General features: G+C 44.5%; 1 protein-coding gene across 3 annotated transcripts in view; it reads left to right on the top strand.

Annotated features, from left to right (window-relative positions):
* LOC117897852 (ETS-like protein pointed) overlaps positions 1–20005 on the top strand; it is a 60236-nt gene that overhangs the window by 39380 nt on the left and 851 nt on the right. For 2 of the 3 annotated variants that reach the window (XM_034806922.1, XM_034806923.1), the window contains one exon: positions 18995–19965. In XM_034806922.1, the coding sequence (XP_034662813.1) occupies positions 18995–19965 (971 nt within the window). Of the gene's footprint in view, positions 1–15289; positions 16967–18994; positions 19966–20005 lie in introns of those variants that run through there. The other variant, XM_034806924.1, reaches the window with a different exon arrangement.

Consider the following 20005-nt stretch of genomic DNA (forward strand, 5'->3'; position numbering starts at 1 on the left):
CCCGACTGTGGTGTATCTTTTAAGAGAGGATTTCCATTCCCATTCCTATTCCCATTCCTTGGGCCATAATGTTGCGTGACTTCGTTGACACTTTGAACCCGACGAGGCTCTGCCTGGATTTTGCAGTCCAACAATTATGCAGATGAGTGGCCAACAGTTTATGGGTTCCAGGTGTTTGCTTCTGCCGAAGAAGAGCTTCAGGGTTGGGAGGGGGTGCTTGTGCTCGCACTCGTGCTTGGGCCTTAAAACTCACTCATTAAGACTAAAAACAAATTATGATTAATTACAGACATTAAGAATCGAGTTCATGCCTTTGGCGAACTAAGTTTCCAAATGGGAAACATGGAAAAACTAACCGAAAAGCCAAAATAAATAATGAAAACAGTGTCATGAACACACGCTTCACTTTTGCCCAAGTCAACCAAGTGGATCTTCACTTCTTTTAATTTTTGGGGGCTACAGCTACAGCTACAGCCCCTCCCCCTTCCCCTTTGGATCGTGCAACACCTACAACTACTACACGATGGTTGGAAAAATCAACGAAGCGTAAAAGAGCTGAAAATGCCTCAAAGTTTCATCATCATTCCGAAGGGGATGGGGGGGCACTCTGAATGATTTACGATCTTGCACTTTAACGCAGTTTTTTTGCCCTCCTCAACACTCACTCACTCACTCCCTCATTCGCCATTCATTCATTTATTCATTCATATTGAAAGTATTTTCCTTTTTTGCCTACAATCAATATACGGACAGGCAGACCACACGAGAGATACAATAGCTCACAGATACACAGATACTCACATATGAGCGCTAGATGATTGCTACTACTACACACATCCATGACCAGAGAGACCCCAGACCCCAGAGCCCAGAGACCCCCAGAACCCAGGGTCTTTTCAATGTTTTGGTTGAGAGCATATCTAGGCTAGTGTATCTGTATCTTAGATATTTGCACGCAAAATTGTTGCTATCTTTCGGATTCATTGTTCTTCTTTTGGCTTCAAATTTGATTTGTTTTTGTCTTTCGAGAGACACTCACTCGTACATTTATGATGTCATTCCCAGGCCATTCCATCTCATCCCTTGATGAAAACCCCGAAAATTAATTCAAGTTTATTTCCCTTTGTTCACCTACAAAAAAACAGTTTTAGAGTTGCAAAAATTCTATTGGAGTTTGTTCTCTTCTCTCGGTCTCTGTTTTTTAGTACCTTGTATCTGTATATTTGTTGTATCTGTGTCTCTGTGTATTTGTATCTCTGCTGGCTCTTGCTGTTGTTTTTTATTTCTACATAATAAAGTGCCTGATGCGTGAAATGTTTGTCCAAGCTTGAAGAGTTGTTGCCATTGTTGTATGCCTCTAGCCTGCCGCCGGCTGTTGATTCATGTTCATCATCATAATCATCATCATCATCCTCATCATCGTCAGCATTGGTCGTTCCAGCTCTACAGAACCTCAGTTTTCCAACCTCTCCCAAGTTGAGCTCCAACTCCAGTTGCATTCCCCACCGCTCGATTCTCTGATCCGTGGATCTCTGACTTACAGAATGACACATTTAATGCACATTTGCAGATACATTTTGTGGCTCCGCTCGCATGTCTTTAGGTTTCTTGCCACCATGTGACAGTTTGTAGACTCTCTTGAATCTCTCTCGTTCACTCTCTCGCACTCTCCGCTGCTGCTGCTGCTGCTGCTGCTGCTGCTTCTGCTGCTGTCAAGTTTAGTTACAGTTTGTTGATTTTGAAAATGACAATGGAATGACAATCTTCTAGTTCTCCGCGACAGGCGGGGAGGACGGAGACACAGACAGCAGACAGTGACATGTGGCAGACGTCATCCATGAAGGTAGACGACACAAAGATTATGCTCACTCTTTTCACTTTCGTTGGCGATTTGTTTGCCCAAGTCATGGGGCACTCATGGGAAAGTTATTATGGAAGTGTTCTTTTTGCTGAAAAAAGTGATGGAAATTTATGGTAGGAGAATTTTGAAGAAAGTGTCTAGATGATTCATGAGTTTGTTTTGTGTGTTTACTGCTACTAAAGTTATAGTGAATAATAACTAGAAGAGAATTATTCCATTTCAATATGTAAATTCATCAGCTAACAACTCCAATTTCCTGAAAAGTCACTCCTCCACCATTAAATCTTCAGTTGAGATGGAAAAATAATTCCAAAATTCGTATTAATCCCAAAAAGAAAAACTTAATTATAGTACAGCGAATGGGAGTGTGTGCAAACCATAAAAAGTCCAAGCAGAATTATCAAGAATCATTCCATGAAATTAGATATTTCTGCAGAGAAGCCCCAAAAGCCAATTACCATACAATGCAGGAGGAGAGGAGATGAGGAGAACGAGATGGCAGTTGGAAATTATGGAAAATCAGAAGAAGAAGTGCGAGTTTCTTGCCCGGACTAATATTTCTGCTCTCCATATTAATTACACTAAATTCAGCCATTAACGCAAGATAGTTTTCACCTCCCACAAATTGTTGTGGCAACAGAGCAGAACAACTGAAGGAAAACCCCCGAGGAAAAGGCCCAGACCCAGACCCAGAACTATGAAGCGTTGGAGAAGAAATCTCTTTCGATACGCAACATAAAACCTAAAGAGTCATAACACAGGAGAGGGAATTATGTTGATTGCAAATTTGTTAAGGTCATAAAATGGGATTTTAGTTTTAATTTCAACGCCATTTCCATTGTGTTTCCATTGCCAAAGGTAAAAGCAGCAGAAGTAGCGGACAAGTAACAGAAGCAGAAATAAAAGTAGTAGTAGTAGAGCACTTCTAGCATATTATTATGGCATTTAGCGGAATTTAAGAGGCGGCCCACTTCGGTGGCGACTCCCCACTCCCAACTCCTCTGCTCTTTGCTCTTTGCTCATCTCTTCCCTTTACGCAGTGCCACAGGGAGAATTAATCATTCTCCAAAAAGAATGGAAGTGGCTGAAGGGGCGTGGCCGAAGGGGGAGTGGGCGCTGGCAGCGCCTCTGGGGCCTTCAGAAATCACATTGCCACTAATTAACATACTCGACTCCAACTCCAACTCCCTCCGATCTGGGAGTATTTTTCGGACTACGCGCCTGCGCGCTTCGCTGCTCAAAGCCGCTACTGAAGTCCGGGCCGTTGGAACTCATGGATGGGGGATGATGACGGTGGATGGATGGATGGATGGTGCGGGATCTGTAAGAGAGGTGCGGAGGGGTGCCCGGGCACAGAGCGCAGAGCACAGAGTGCAGAGCGCTGTGAAAAGTCAAGTCAACGTTTTTCATTTCAGTTTTTATGGTATTTTTCAGTCTGCGGGGTTTTTGTTCTCTAAAGAAGAGAATCAAACGATTGGTGCTACCCTGGAATACATAAATAAAAGATAGATAGAACGCAGGATAGATTCCTGCATTTTTTGTCTTCCCGAAAAATGTTCCCCCTAGCAAAAGCCCCTCTGTTAAGAGGTATCACTTCATTCGATCACTTTAGTTGAATGTTCTACTGCTTCTGTTTTGCTATTTTGTTTGCCATTCCTGTGGTTTCTGGCTGTTGAGTGGTGGCTTGTGGGATATCTCTATAGGTGGTGCATCTCTGCTGCTGTCCAACCCTACCCACCCTTCACACTCTTCAGTTCTCCCCCTCTCAGCTGCAAAAAACTACGCGGATTTTGTTTAATTTATTACCATATTCAGTGGAATCTGACGCGCGCCAGGCGAGAAGAGCAACAGGCTGGAAGGGCAGGGGAGGCAAGAGAGCAGTCAACCGGCATTCGGATCTAATGGAGGGGCATACTCGCACTCTGCCAGCACCTCACCGTGTACCAGTATTCTCCTAAAATTCAAATGGGATTTTTCAGCCTAGAATCAGACGTAGTTCTGAACTGTTGCTGATGTTGCAACAACACACTGGCTGTCGACGGCAAAGTCTCCTCGAACTTTAATTTTTGATGCCCTTTCAAAAGGGTATTATGACTTTGAAGCGCAGAGTAAATCAGGTAAAATATCAATCAGAAATAACAGTCCTTAACGTAGAAGATTTCAATGAAACTTTTGTAAATGTTTCACTTCTGTGATCTTAGAGTAAAGTTCATTTTGCAAGGGTATCCAGGTGCAGCTTTACCTTTGATGATTTTCGTTTTTTTCACCTCTAAATTTCTGTTTGTGTTGTTGTTGTTTTTTTTCCCATTTTTTCATTTTATTTCGTTACGAACGTAGATGTAAATTTACGCCATAGAAAAGCCTCGTTACGGTCGAGTTCATCTAAAACAAAGAACGAAAAGAACAACAAAATGTTGGGGGAGAAAAACAACAACAAAAACACACACATACAAACACACAACAAAAAAATTAAACATTAAATTTGTATAATGCGAATGCCGCTAATAGAGAGAAAGAGACAGACAGAGAGAGAGAGAGAGATATGTGGATTGGAGCGAAAGAGATGGATGGCAGTCCCCAAAAGGCAATGAACGAGACGTGGTGCAAATGAATGAAAGAGACGAATTGCATTTGATTTCAGATGCAAATGCAGACTTCGTCGGTGGTGTCCATCCATAAAGAGAAGAGAAATATATACACATACATACATAGATGGATAGATCTAGGGACGGAGCGGTGTGCTACCTTGAACTGCAAATCAAAAGGGTTAACATTAACCCCATGTGAATATCTCTAAAGAACTTTTGCATATTCATACATCTATGTATAAGATATTTAGATTAGAGTCGAACAACCATAAATCACTCTGGAATATGTCTGTTTTTAAGAACTTACAATGCCAATAGGCGCTGTGTATTCTGTTCTTTGAAGTTTCTTATATTAAATGTGTTTCAGAATTGGGGAAGTTATGCACAGTGTTGTGCATATTTTATAGCAACTGATTGAATGATTTTGAAATATTGGATATATAAAAAGGATAGAAGTCGTGCAGTAATAAAAGTCTCTAAAAGTATTATCTTGATTCAAAAAATACACACAAATAATCGAATCACCAAAAAAATCATTAACTTTAAAGCCTTAAATAAACTCTAACATTTTAAATGCCAATTTGTGAAAAAATCAAACATAAATCACTTGCAAAAACTACAAAAGGCAACCATAAGAATAATTAAATATAGTAGAAATATGTAGAAGTGGACTAGGAAAAAAAGGAGTGGGGCTAGTGTTGGGTGGGGATAGGTGAATAGATGCTTGGGTGAGACCAGTGAGCAGTGTGTCTGTCTGTTGGCAATTAATTTGCAATCAACTTTCAAAATGTTTCGAGTATATTTGCCAAGCGACAACAGCAGCAGCAGCAACAGCAACAGAAACTTTGAAGCTAGGCACTTTATGCATCATTAAGAATTAGGCAAACAGAAAAACAACAAAAAAGCAGCACAAACCCAACGACAAAATGGAGAAATAGTCTTACAGACAGCACACACGACACACGCACACGCAGCTGGCAGATATGTAGATACAAATGTATCTCTGTGTCTGAAGGAGAGTTACCCAACGAACGACCGAGCGAACGAACGATAATTATTAACTCGCAAACAAACGAAACAAATAAATAAAATCAAATCAAATGTTCGACGAATGGAGTGGAGAATGGAGACATCGAGGGGGTCGGCCGAGTCGCCCAGTAAAGAACTGAACCAACATCCGTTGGCCAAGTCAATGAATGGAGAATGGGAATGGGGGGGAGATCTCTCTCCGAGCCAAGCTAAAACTGTGGCTGAAGCTGAGGCCTTAGCTTGAGCCTAAACCCAAGCCGGTTCGAATGAATGAATGAATGACTGAAGGGGGTGAACAGTGAATGAGTCAATGAATGAGTGTGGCGCTGAATGAACTGTAACTTGTTTTAGATTTTGCAGACAAAACTCCTCTCCTCTCCACCACCCCATCCCATCCGATTCCACCACCTCTTGGGGCTGTAATTTGGTTTTAACTCTCTTTTTTTTATTTCGTTAGCTTTTTGAAAAGAGTTCACATGCGAGTGAGGAGTAGAGCGGAGACGATGGCAAACGGCGACAAAATGTTGACCGGATGTGAGGCTGCGTTTTTTTCTCTCTCTCTCTCTCTTCTGCTCTATCACTCCATCAGTCTCTCTCTGTCTCTGCGTCCCTCTCCCATTCACTGCTCCTTTGAGAGCCATGAGTGGTGCCCCCATCTCGCAGTCTCTCAGTCTCTCAGTCTCTGGGACTCCCTGTGCAGACATTAATTATATTATTAAAGCAAATTTCAACGCTAAAATTAATAACTCTGATGAAATTATGTCTCAGGTTTTGTGGTTGGCTTGTTGGCTGGTTGGTTGCTTGGTCTGCGGATGCCCCTTCATACTCTTGAGGGTGCGACGTGGGGTATGATGTGTTCAAGGAAATGTTTGGGACAGGCAGACAGGGGAATGAATGATGGAAGAAATACGGACTCTTTGTGCAATTTTATATCAATTCATGCTAATTCTAGAATTTTTACTTCAGAAAACACCAATATAATCTCCAGTTTGGGTATCTTCTAGTCGTTGCATAGTCATTTTTCATTTACCATTTGATTTTGCGTGCCTCTTTTGGCTTCTGCTTTTTCCAAAGGAGGGAGTTAATTTCGTTTCAGTTAAGGACATTCTGTTGTGGCCTCCATTAAGCCGCAATTTCCTCTGGCATTTGCGCCAAAAATCTCCCCCAAAAACCATTGCCCCCCGTCCCAGTCCTAGTCTCTTCTATCCTCTATCTATGCATCTTTCTATCCATTCATCGATTCATCCTTAATCTTTCGCGGGGCCCCATCTTTGGACTGCTGTCAGCGCCTTTGCAATTTCCTTGCATATTTCCGCTTTTAGGCGGTTTCCATCAGTTTTTCTTTTCGTTTTTCTTGTTTCGAATGCAATTCGTGTTTATTTATTTTGCTCAATGGAGCAGAGCGGAGCGGCGGAGGTCGGGGCGGGTGCGGTGAGCAGGCATGAAAACTGTTTGGGGGTCTTCTCTCTCACTTTTGCAATTTTCATTAACAATTTTCGGTTTTCTCGAATTCTGCGGCCGTCGCGCGTGTTCGTTAATTGAATTGTGTTGAAAATGTGTTTTCTCTTGCCTTTATTGATGGTTAGGAATCAGGCGCGAATGATGGAAAGATTTTCATGGAGAATATTGAATGAAAAATGAATGCATATTCATGCAGATCCTCATCCACTCACTTTGCAGCATTATTTACTTAAATTTTGTCTCAAAATCCCACCACACTTCGTTCCTTTATGAAAACAAACCCTCCACTTATGAGTATTTCTTGTAACTTCCGTTTCCCAAAGACCGCAAGGACACAATTATAATGCCAAAGTCAACAAATAAATACTTGAGACTAGGATAAATCCAGAAATGGGTAGAAAATAGTTTCACTTTAAAGCAAAATCCACCCTCCCGGAGAGGGATCTACTGACCCAACAAAAACCTTGGGAACACTTGTCCTACTCAGACCTCTGACAAATTACAAAATTATATAGAAATCGACGTGCCATAGGGGTGTTCTCCACTCTCTAAGAGAGGGTTGTTGATTGCGGAGAGGGTGAGCGCAAATTCCGGTAGAGCAAGTGCTGGTCCGGCCAGGGGTGGTGCCGTGGCTCTGATGTCTATCAGTGGATGCAACCACCATGGAAAAAGGACCTGCAGGACTTTGCATTGCATCAGTGCTCGGTTTTGGGTGCAATAATTTGTCTCAACTCTGAGCCCGAAGCTGGTGGTAACACCTGAGCGAAGAGGTGGCCCCTGCCCCGCAGACTGTGTGGAACGTGGGAAAATTCTCATATCCCTCAGAGACTCTACCGCTCTCCCTCTCCCAGTCGCAGTCTCAGTCTCAGTCCCTTTGCCTCTCCCTCAAGGCAAATGCAATTTAGTGGCTTGAACTCGTAAATTCTGTGCAAAAGTAACTTTTAGTTGCTGTTTTTTGTTTTTGTTTTTTTTGTTTTTTGTTGAGATTGTTATCACTCGAAAGTTGGTTGCCCTTTTCTCGCTACCTCTATTTTTATTCATTTTCATTTAATTTTCACATCGTTTGCCCTCTGTTTTGTGTCATTTATTTGTCTACATTTGTCTACACATTCTCTTTTCTCTCGCTCTTCTCTCTCTCTCTCTCTCTCTCTGTTTTCGTGCTTCGTATTTTGTGGTTTCTTTTTCCACTCTGCTCTGCTCCGCTGTTCTCTTTGTTCGAAATGCGTCAAAGTGTAAATAAATTTGAATTTTCAGCTTGTTTTAGCTTTAATTTCTGTTGCCCCTTGGGTCTCTCCCCCACTCCCATGCCCCCTCTCTGCTGCCATGCAATTTTAAAAGTGTCGAGCCGCTTTCGTCTCGCCTTCTATATGTGTGTATATATAGTATTATTTTTTTCGAGAGCTGTTGTCGGCTTTTGGGTCTTTTGATCTGTGCGCCTGCGCGCAGCTGATTTGTTGCTGTTTACCCGAGAGGTTTTTTATACTGTTTGTCCAGTCCTCTAGTAAGTATCTGTAATGCGCCCCAAAGTTATCCACTCAATTTTTTCAGAGATAAGAAGATATGATGGTTGCCACTACGATGGGAACTCTGTGAGGCAGGGGGAGTAGATCTTTGGAGCGTCTTTTGGGGCTGAGATGTGGCTCGACATTGCTGCAAAAATGTTTTTAAATGGAAGATTTGTTGCTTTATGTCCAAGGTGTTTTCTAGTACAGTTCAGAATGTCAAGGTTTTTGTTTTAGGTATTTTTGCTTAAGCGAAGTTCAAAGTTATCCCATACTCTATTCATCCGCTTTCCCATAGTTATGCTAGAGAGTTTATTATTCTAAAATCAGGAAGTCAATTAATGCCACCCTTCTGTAAATTTAATCATAACTTTCCTTACTGCATTCAGTAATGATTGCCCATACCCGTATTATCCATACCCTCCCGCATAACGGAGCTGCTCTCCCACGCTCTCCCCCACACACAGGTTCGTGTCCTTTAACGAGACATTACCGCGCAATGAGGTGGAACGACTTTGGGCCAGGTCCAGGTCCAGGGTCCCTGTCTCTCCAGCATTTGTTGTGTAATTTATCAAAAAAAAAAGAGACAAATAGGAAAAACTATAAACAAGTGTGTTGTTGCTTTCCTGTAGAGCCAGAGCCACCCCATTCGAACGGAACGGAACGGGCGTGGGAAAGCATTGACAACAAGTCGCAGGAACAAAACAAAAAGTTGGCCAATTAAAAACTCATTGCAACTCATACTCGCTCGTACGTACAACGAGGTGTGCAATTAATGATCTAAAAGGATACGATTACCACTCCCACACCCCCTACACACCTACCGAGTGAGTGTGCGTATCCCAAGGATTGGCAAAATGTTTTATTGGTTTGCATTTCATTCCTTTTGAATACCATTTGGCTTCGGTTTCATGCGAAAACAAAAATGAGCAACAAGCAGGCGGCAAGGGGAATGGGAAGGGAGGCAAGGCCGTCCACAAAGCAGAGCCGCAGGACATTTCGATGAATCAAAGCAAAGTGAAGAATGGCAATCGCAATGGAATGGGAGTAAGAGAGACAGACCAAAAAGAACAACAACAAGCGTAGAATGAGTAGACAACATCCGGTAATTTACTTCCTTTAGTTCCGTATCGATGCACCACCACCTTGAACAGTCTTAAGGAACAGTTCGGACGGGCTCTCGGTATTGGTTTGGGTTCGGTTTTTGAGTTCAGTTCAATGGCTTTCTTCCTTTTTTCGGGTAGAGATTTCATGAATTTTTATGAATGAAATCTACAACAAAAACCCAGGGAACTCAACAAGGAACAATGGATTGCAGGCGAAAGTAAATTAGGCAAGCCCTTAGGGGCCCCCGCCGCCACGACTCTCAAAAAGTGGCCTGGCAGGTAGAGTAGAGATCCTCGGTCCTCGGCTATTCTAATGTCCCTATATAGCCCTCATATCGCTTGACTGCATCTTGTTCTCGGGGTAAACATACATACAAGCGTGGTGGGGGTACAATGGAAGGAGGAAGAAGGAACAAGGAAGAAGGAAGGAGCCGCCAGAGCCAGAGGCAGAGCCAGTGCAGGAGCTCTGGCAACTGCCTGCAGTTTTCTCACACTCGGATAAATTGTGTGGGCGATGCCCTGCATCTGTTTGCGTGCGTTCGTGTGTGCAAAAGAGAGAGAGAGAGAGAGAGAGCAGGCACAGGCACGCAATCTGATCTTAAAAGGAGCGACGGAGAAGCATGAGAAAGGTTCAAGTTATTGGCAGAGGGGGAGACTGAAAAAAAAGAGCAAAACTTAAGGTCCAACAACAGTTGTCCAGGCAAGGTGAAATGTATGCAAGGTGAGGCAATGCAAAAGAGTAAGGTTTCTATTCCTCTGCACAACAGTTTTCAATGGTTTCCATAAATCATGGCAAACAGAGTTAAAGGAGAGCACATGTGCAACCATAGCAGTGGTGCGCCATAACCGTGCCTCACCTTAGACCGAGTACACCTTGCGCATGCACAACAGTTGTCCATGGCTTAGCAGCGCCATCTCCCTTACTCCCGCACTCTTGCTTGCTTCGCACTCTTGTTCTACCTCCCACTCCTGCTCTGCCCCTTCCCTTGCTAGCGCACACATGTTGTCGCTGTCCGAAAATTCTGTCGACGCACGCAGTTTTACTCTCCCTCTTCCCCTTGCTTTCTGCTGCTGCTGCTGCGGCTGTAGTTGTTGTTCTTGTTCTTGTTGTTGTCATGGTGATAGTCGGACAGGTGCAGAATTCTCCGACATTTAGTCAGCCGCTTGAGTTGCTCTCTCTCCCGCTCCCTCTCTCTCACTCACTCACTCTCTGTTACAGCCAGGGTTCATTCGTTTGTGCTTTGCGGCAATGTTCTTCTCCTTGTGACCGCATGCCACATTCGGTGCACAGTGGGAAACGGCCATAAATGAGCCATTTAGCGAGTCACTCTCCGTTGCTGTGCGTTCCTTTCGGGCCAACTGTCTTTTTCAGAAGGTAGAACATCTGACACACACACACTCACACAGATCCATAGAACATACCCACATGGCCTTCAAGGAGCTCTGATTGTAGATCGGACAGATATCAAACATGATCATTCCCGGTTTCGGAAAGTGTTGAAATCCTGTTTATACTCGTCGATCTGGTGATCCATGTAAGATTTGCATGTGTCAATCTTGTTCGTAAGCTTATCTCTGGGGATCTGTGTCTCACGATCCACAAAACATGATCACAGATCACATGATCAGAGATAACTCATGATCAGTGACTTCAATGGTTGCTAATCTTGGCATGGATACGAACTGGGAACTATTATGACTAGCTATGGTTCGAACTATTCCATTTCATTACTTCAAATCTTTTTTTCAAACAAAATTCTCCCACAAATCTGAGCCAGATCAAAGATTCACCTGTTAAGGACATTATGAAACATAAATTTTCCCAGCTAATTTTACGTTTTCCTTTGAACTTGAGCCACCTGACCCAGATCTATGATAAGCTCAGTTTCCTTTGCCATTTTGTAGCTGAAAATCAGTTAGTGTCTCATTTCCTATAGAAGTCATCCATTAGTGGTTTGGAAACTTCTCAGTTTTCAATGAAGAAGATCAATGACATCTACTCTGAAGGATCTCATATCCTACTCAAGCATCTATCTATCTATCCATCTATGGCGCGTAGAGATCCCAATCGACAGATCAGCAAACAGTCACTTGGCAGCATTTGGCTTAATCAAGATCGATAAGTGCACACTCGTACTCGTAGATCAATGCTTGGGATACACACAACTTCTCCAGCGCCTCCTTCATCATCATCATCAAGCTATACTCCAGTTCCAGCTTCCAGTGTCAGTGCCAGTTCCACTACTCGTACCATCTCAGGCTACACATGCGTTTTGCTATCAGAAAGTATCTGGTTTCATTTCCGCTCTCTGCCGCCACTGAAGGGAGCTGTGAAAACGCATGGATGTGGATCGGATCGTAGGAATCTCCAGCGTTATTATAATGATTGTTGTTTGTATTTAGCGTGTTGTTTACAAGTCTCGGGAACAATCAGAGAAGAAGGAAGACCTCTCTTTGGAGGTTGCATCTGTTTATTTTGTTGTCAAAATGCAGGTATTCCAGCAACCTGAAAATTGCACTGCAACGCAGCGCAGTGGTGTGGCGTGGCGTGGTGTGGGGGGTTCGGTTTACATAGAAAATTGATATTATTCTTGGCCTCTTCTTGCACGGAAGCCAGCCTCCCTGAAACAGGTGGGTCGGTGGGTAGTTGTTGGTCGAATGGGGGCTATCCCGGGGATAGTAGTCTTCAACGTTGCTGCAGCTGTAATTATGATGGAACTACTGGGTTGGGGATGGGATGGGATGGGATGGTACTGGTGTTTACGATTTCCTTCCGTTCTGCCGTCTAACAGTTTATTTATTTATTTATTTTTGTATGTGGCTTGCTTGTCTTCTAACAGGTTCGCTCGCTCTCTCGTGGCGCTCGCTCGCTGGCTCTCTTTCTCCTTCTCCTATAATTGATATGCCTCACGCGCAATGCACTGACATCCGATTTACATTAGGCAGAGCGAGAGGGCGCAGCATGTGTGCACGTGTGTGTGTGTGTGTATGTGTGTGTGTGTGAGCGGAAGTGCTTACATTTACCAAAGAGTGTGTGAGAGAGAGAGGGAGCGAAAATGATCGACTGGAGTAGAGTTTGGAGTGTCGAGTGCAATGTGCACACGTGCACAGAGATACACAGAGAGGGAGATACATAAACTCCGCGTAACATATCCTTAAAGATATCCTATGTCTATCCAATTCATTTTACCTTTCATGCCATTCCTTCATTAATTTGATATCAATTGAATGGCCGCCGAGTTCTCTCGAGTGTCGGCGGCAGCCAGCTGTTCGGGCAGCTTAAGGAACCATTCCTGCCATTTCTTATATCCTTGTCTTACCAGCCTCCTTTTGTCATTGTTCCCCGCTCTGTAGGCGCTTCCTGTAACTCCCTCTGCCTCGCTCTGCCCTCCAGCTCTGATTGCATTAAATGTGTGTAATCCTTTTGTTGGAACAAGTTTTAATTGAAATTCAACTGAAAGTATACCCTTTTTTGGCACACACCACACTCTGGCACTCGTACTCATCTTTACACTCATTTCGTATTCATTCAATGGAATGATAATTATTATGTTAACCCTTGGTCTTCTACTACCTCTCTGAACGTGTGCGTTTTGGGCAAGTAGGATCCGATCCGATCCGATCCTCTCTCTGTTCTTCTCTTGTTTTGTTTTTTCCTCTTTTTGGGTGGTAGTGTCGCCGGTTTTATGAGATTGTGATTGGTTTTCACTGCTTTTTGGTGGTGGCTTTTCATCGGGTTAGGAAGGTTAGGGGAGTACCCTGGAGGAGGGGCACACGGGCACTGCCACCGCCACTGGCACTGCCACCGCCACTGGCACTGGCAGGGGTTCAATGGGTTTGCCTCCTCTCCGCTCCGCTCCCATCAGATCCCATTCCCTTGCCCTACGAATGTGCGCATGCGCACGTGCTTCAACCGGAAATGGTCGTAAGCGAGGCGCATCATCTATCTCGCTTCAGCTCTCTGGTGGCTCCCCAGCTGCTGTCATTGCCTCTTCTCTTCGTTTTTTGTTTTTCGTATTTCCGCTTGTACTTCTCCTCTCTATTGTTCCACGCTCTTTCCACTTTACGCGCAGCCAAAAAATCAAAGAAGAAAAAACATTTTTTGAAATTTATTTTACATCATGCGATTATTATTTTTTTGTGGCGTGTGCTGACAGAATTCTTAAGTTTCCCAAAACAAAGTCCAAGCCAAGAAGAAGCCCAACTACAGCGGTCCTTTTTTGGATCCGACAACCCAAAAATGGTCAACAGCTGTTTCGTTTTCGGGGAGAACTTCCTTTTGCGATTATTATTATTATGTGTGCCGTTAAATTTGCAAAAGTTATGACTTTGTAAAGGGTATTGTGTTTATTTTTAGCAGATTATTTTAAACAGAAAGACTTGTCAATCATTGGAAATATGTTCTCTGGATCGGAACTCCACAGGAACCGCCTTTAGCCTGATCGAAGCTTACGTTAGTGGTTCTCTATAGGGTATTCAAAGTTTCAGGCCATAATTTACCCTGGTTACTCTGTGGTCTTATTTTTTGTGCTTTGTGCTTTATCAGCAGCCCTCTGTCCACAAGAGTTTTCCAGGAAAATGGCAAGGCACTTGAGCCCTCGTTGCAATTGCTGCTGCTTCTGCTGCTGGCATTGCAATTGGAAACCAGACAGTGCAGTGGTACGATAGCCATCGAATCAATAAGCGATTGATTGCCCCCTGCTGATAACAGCCACTACCTCTATTCGTTTTGTAGCTTTGAGGTTGCGCTTATCTGTTCTCAATCCCATGGCTAAGCTCTGCTCTGGGGCCTGGGTGGGGAACGTGCCATTTCGGACTTCACGTTTCGCATTCGTTTCGACCGAATCGAAATTGTCATTGGTTGGCAGCTGGCAGCAGCTCCAATGTCGAAAAAATGCCCCAAAACACGTTTCCAGAGCGGGCCACCATTTTTTAATATTATTTTTGGTTAGAAATATTATATAAACCCATACATGCCCATACAAAATGTATCTCAAGACCTGAAGACACGTACGACTTGGGGGTTTGAAATAGTTAACTAGTTTAATTTTTGTTGGAGTTTTTCATGGTTTTTTTTGGCATGATCTCATCGCTTGCGAGAGAGGAGGGGCAGTAGCCAATCCCACTCTGGCACTCTGGGGCTCTCTGCATCGGTGAGATACATTTTCTGTTGGCCATCAGCAGAGCTGCCCACTCGATCATCATCATTGGATATCTCAGAGGCGGACCAGACCAGTGGGCCGAAGAAACAGTCTTTGATGGCCATTTTGTGTGTGCTGCGATCGCAGTGCGCTGTGTTGGCGTTTGTTAATGTTAATGATCGAAAAAGCTAATTTCGAGGGAACTGTACTACAGACTACAGTTCTCTTCGCTGTGGGGAGAAATCAACAAGTTGAATCTTGCTCGAACGAAAATATCATTTAAAATGCGCAGCAGTAGTCACTCACTAAAGAGCACACACACTAAACACCCCACACACACTGATTACGAAAGGGGAGAGCGGGGGCAACGAGAGAGTGTGAGAAACACCCTGTGAAAGTATTCTCCCCTCCCTCCCGCCGATGATGATTATTATTTGCCATTGGCACATTTAGGCAGAGCGAGCCGAAGCCGAACCGAACCGAGCAGCGCACACAAACACACACGCACGGAGAGACCCGAGCGAATGCACGAACGCGCGGCGGCGGCATACACGAACGAAACAAGGCAGCAACTTCGGAGCAACTTCACTTCTTTCCCGTTCGCCGACAACGACGGAATGTATCTTGGTGCTCGCCTCGCTCGTTCGCAGAATTCTTTAGTTTGTGGAATTGCTCATACGCTCCGCGCGCGATAAATGATTTTTTAAGAAAAGTTGAGAATTGAAACTCAAGATAAAACCCAAACTGGAATGAAAACAAAACATGTAAAAATAGTGCATGAGAGTGGGAGAAAGAGTAAAGTAAAATAAAGTGTGATATGCGCATTAATTTATCAACGGTGCCAGTGCCAGTGCCAGTGGCAGAGTGAAACGGAAAGAGTGCAGCAGGCAGTGGTGGAAGAAGCAGAAGCCTACAATTAATTGCCATTAAATTGCAAAAAATAAACCACAATTGGAACGATACGATATAGCCGACGGTGAAACGGTGGAGAGTGCGAGATAGATTTCCCATGGCATTTCGGAACACAAGTGTGAAACAGGAAGTGAGGCAATGAGAATCGATCCTCAATCTTTGTGATTAAAATCTCTTCAAGTGTCACGCCCACATAAGTCACAAGTAGTCCCTTGTTAAAATTCCCCCACGGCATAGTTAATACTTATCAATGCCACAGCAGCAGAGGGGCAGAGAGGCATGGACATAGGCACTCCAATTGATTAGAGCCCGCATAAAAACAGAACCATAAACCACACACAAAAACCTCCGAAAATTGTATGTGTGACAGTGCAAAAATTAAAATATTCCAAACGAGAAAGAAAGAAGGAAATCAATTTTAATACGAGTGCAAGTACCACCAGCAGCATTTAAGAGGAGATTGACAGAAACCAGAAACAGATCCCGCAGATTCCACACACACAAAACGTAAACAGAAATTCTGGTATTCTCTGGTTATTCTTCTGGACCATCGTCAATGACGCCTCGCTTTCTGATTAGCGAGGAGGAGTTTCCGTTTTCGAGAACCGATCAATTTGTGAACGAAGCAGCAAAGAGATGCCGCCCTCTGCGTTTTTAGTGAATGCCACCATAATCAGCAGTGCCGCCAACGCCTTGGACAGTGACAAGGAGTCGGATCTCCTTCACCAGCAGCAGCAGCAGCAGCACAGCCATCATCTCCTCCAGCAACAACAGCAACAGCAGCAACAACACTACAACAACTACAACAACATGGTCCTGCAGAGCTATGAGAATTATCCCAGCTACCACTTGGGACAGCATCATCATCATCATCATCACGCGCACCATCATACCCAGCAGTCGATGCATTTGCAACATCATCAGAGCCTGCAACAGCAGCAGCAGCAGCAACACTTACCACAGCAGCAGTCGCACCTGCCACAGCAGCAGCAGCAGCAGCAGCCACCGCACTATGGATCACCCACCCAGCAGCAGCAGCAGGCACAACAGCATCCGCACCATCGTCTCTCCGGCGGGAGCACGGGCAGCACGACGACAACCTCCTCCGGCTCCAGTTCGAGTGCCTCCTCCTCCAGCAACACCTCGTCGCAGGGATTTGTGCCCAACAGCAGTGGCAGCGGGAGCAGCACCAACAGCACCAGCAATCTGGTGGGGGCTCTGAGCAGCTCGACGGCTGCCTCCTTGGGTCTGGGATACTTTAACGATATGGCGCCCTTTGGTGGCGACTCTGCAGGAGTGGGAGTGGGCGTGGGAGTCGGAGGCAATGCCTATTACACGGACTCGGATGTCAACTTCTTCAGCACAGGTCAGCAAATATTTACCAACATCAAAAACGGAACAATCCTCGAAAACTTTTTAATTACAATTTGTTGGGGTGTGAAAAGCATCTGAAAGATACGTGGCGAGGCGAGGCGAGGCGCGGCGCTGCGATGTGCGGTGTGGCATAATTAAATTCGTTTGTAATTCGTTTTTAAGTGTTTGACACGCAACAAGTTGACTCTCTTTCTCACTCGAGCCATGCCACAAGGGGTGGCTGCATGGGAATATTCTGAGGTTTGTTGGGGGAGCAGAACAGAACAGAACACAGAACAGATTGACCCGGTGATAAGTGGCCAACACTTCTCGTGGGTACGCACTTTTTGTGGCAATTAGTTGGCTTGTTTGCTGAGAGTTGGGGGGGATAACAAGATACTTGAAAGGTAGCAAATTGCTATAAAATATATAAATCAAAAGATGCAAGAGAGATAAAGGAGATTTAATAAAGATTTAGCTTCAAAAATAGATTAGCGGCAGTATGAAATATGCTGAAAAGGTGCAGCTGATTGTATTAACATATTTTATGAATATTAAACACATTGCAACTCTGTTACACATCGAAACTGTACAGAAATGTTTTTAATGATTCAACAAAGAATTTAAGAAAAGTACAGCAATTGTTCATTGATACAACAATAAAGATAAAACATTAACAACCCACACAGTATAAATACAAACGAAATGCATCAAATTAAGAAGAGATACTGCAAAGGTATAGAAGATACAAGAAAGAAATGACAAAAATACAGTCTAAGCGAAATATTAACTACATCAAAAAAACAAAGTCAATAAAGATAAAAACAATACAGATACAATTCAGTGGATTTAAAAATTATAAAATATTATGACAAAATTTAAAAAAAAACAGCTAAAAGTCACAAGTAATACAAAAAAGATAGATACAGCTACAGAAGATACAACTGAAATGGAAAAGCAACAATAAAGATACATTAAAGATGCAGCAGAAGTACAATCTAGATTCTAGATACATTGCCGCGAATACAGAGGCATCATTAGAAGATTCATTAGATGCCCACGCTGAGATACAAATACAAATTGTACGAATAGTATCTGTGTATCTATCTCTGTATCGCTGATGATGCTCTGATGATGTGATGCCTCCTCACTCTCTCTCTCGCCTCTATCGCCAGCGTGTGCGAGAAGAGGCGGCACCTAAAAAGGCGCTGCTGCTGCTGCTGCTACTGCTGCTGCCACACAACTCTTTGACCACCAGCCAACCAGGGGGGCTGGCTGCCTCGTGTATCTTTGTATCTGCGCAGTAGCGTCGTCGAGCGAATGGGAAGCAACGCTTTCAAAGCTTTTTCATTGCTTCTTTGGAACGGCAGAGAGTGTGAGTGAGAGAGAGAGAGAGAGAGGTAGAAATCGAGTGAGCGTGCAGCTGCGCATGTATTCGTGTATCTGTGTGTGTGTGTGTGTTGGGCTGTGTGCCAACAGGTTTTCGTATTTCACAGATACTTACGAGCAGCGTGCTCTCGTCTCGGGTCTCTCGAAAAGTGTGAGATTTCCGTTGTATTCGCAATTAATGTGGCGTCGCACACACACAAAGACACACACTCTTACAGACCATTAGATCCAGGGGGGATGGTGATGGTTATGGTTCCCCCCACCATGTGTATCTATGTGTATCTACGAGTGGTCTATGTGTATCTGTATCTTAATCAGCAACTGGTATGAGTGTGCGCTGTGATTTTTGATTGGTTTTCGAACTCTTTCACACGCTTCCCCTTCCCAGCACACAGACACGCTTTCGAAATGGGAAAAGACGCCCCATTTAGGAGCGAGTGGTGCATGGGCATCATCTTAAAGATGATTTGGAGGCAAGTTTCTGTTGGTTTCTTTCTTTCTGGTTTCCAAGGAATTTCTGAATTAATTTATTTTGACATTGGAATTTATTCTCTAGATGGTTCTGCAAAACTTTAAAGCTTTTCAATAATTTATTATATTTCTATCTAAGTATTTCCCTAACTAATCCCATTTTTATCTTGTGTCTTTTTAGGCTACAGCAGCAACACACATGAACGCCCCAACAATAGCCCGCCCCCGCAACAACAGCAACAGCAACAGCAACAGCAGCAGCAAAATGGCAACACGAACACCAACAACAACAACAGCAGCGGCAACAGCAGCAACAATTCGATGCTGCCGCCTGCTGTGCAACAGCAAAGCTCCAGCGACACAAACAACACCAGCAACAATAACAATAACAACAACAACAATACGAATCCAAGCAACAATAACAATAACAACAACAACAACATCAATTACCAACTGGCCGCCATGGCTGCGATCTACCAGCATCAGATGAAGGAGGAGCCCGGAACTCAGAACGGAAGCGGCGGCAGTGGCGGATCCTATGCGGCAGGAGGACCCAATGGCAGTCAGAACGATCCCACCGATCTCAGTAGCTATGGCCTGTCGCCGCATCTGGCCGCTGCCTACAGCGCAGGCGGCAGTGGCAGCAGCAGTGGGGGAGGCACAGCATCCACTGGGGCGGCGGGTGATGACAGCGATTACCACAGCACCATCTCGGCGCAGGAGCACCAGAGCCAGGCCTCGAGCGGAGGCAATGGCAGTGGCAACAACAGCACCGGCAACAGCAACGGCTACGGCATGGATGGCAGTCCGGACTTTTACAACTCGTACGGACGGGGACGCTTCCATGACTACCCGCCAGAGTTCACGCCCTACGATGCCCAGTCCTTCCAGTCGATGGGCGGCCAGCCGACGGCCATGGACCAGTGGGGGGCACACACGCACCCCCATCCGGCGGCATACATGAGCACCCTGGGGCTGGACAAGTCGCTGCTCGGTGGCTACACGACGCAGGGCGGAGTGCCGTGCTTCACGGGCTCAGGGCCCATCCAGCTGTGGCAGTTTCTGCTCGAACTGCTGCTGGACAAGACGTGCCAGAGCTTCATCTCGTGGACGGGCGATGGCTGGGAGTTTAAGCTAACAGATCCAGATGAGGTAAGTCGTGAGAAGGATATCCAAGGATGGCAGCCACTAA

This window comes from Drosophila subobscura, chromosome O (genome assembly GCF_008121235.1).
Source record: "Drosophila subobscura isolate 14011-0131.10 chromosome O, UCBerk_Dsub_1.0, whole genome shotgun sequence".
NCBI lineage: Eukaryota > Metazoa > Arthropoda > Insecta > Diptera > Drosophilidae > Drosophila > Drosophila subobscura.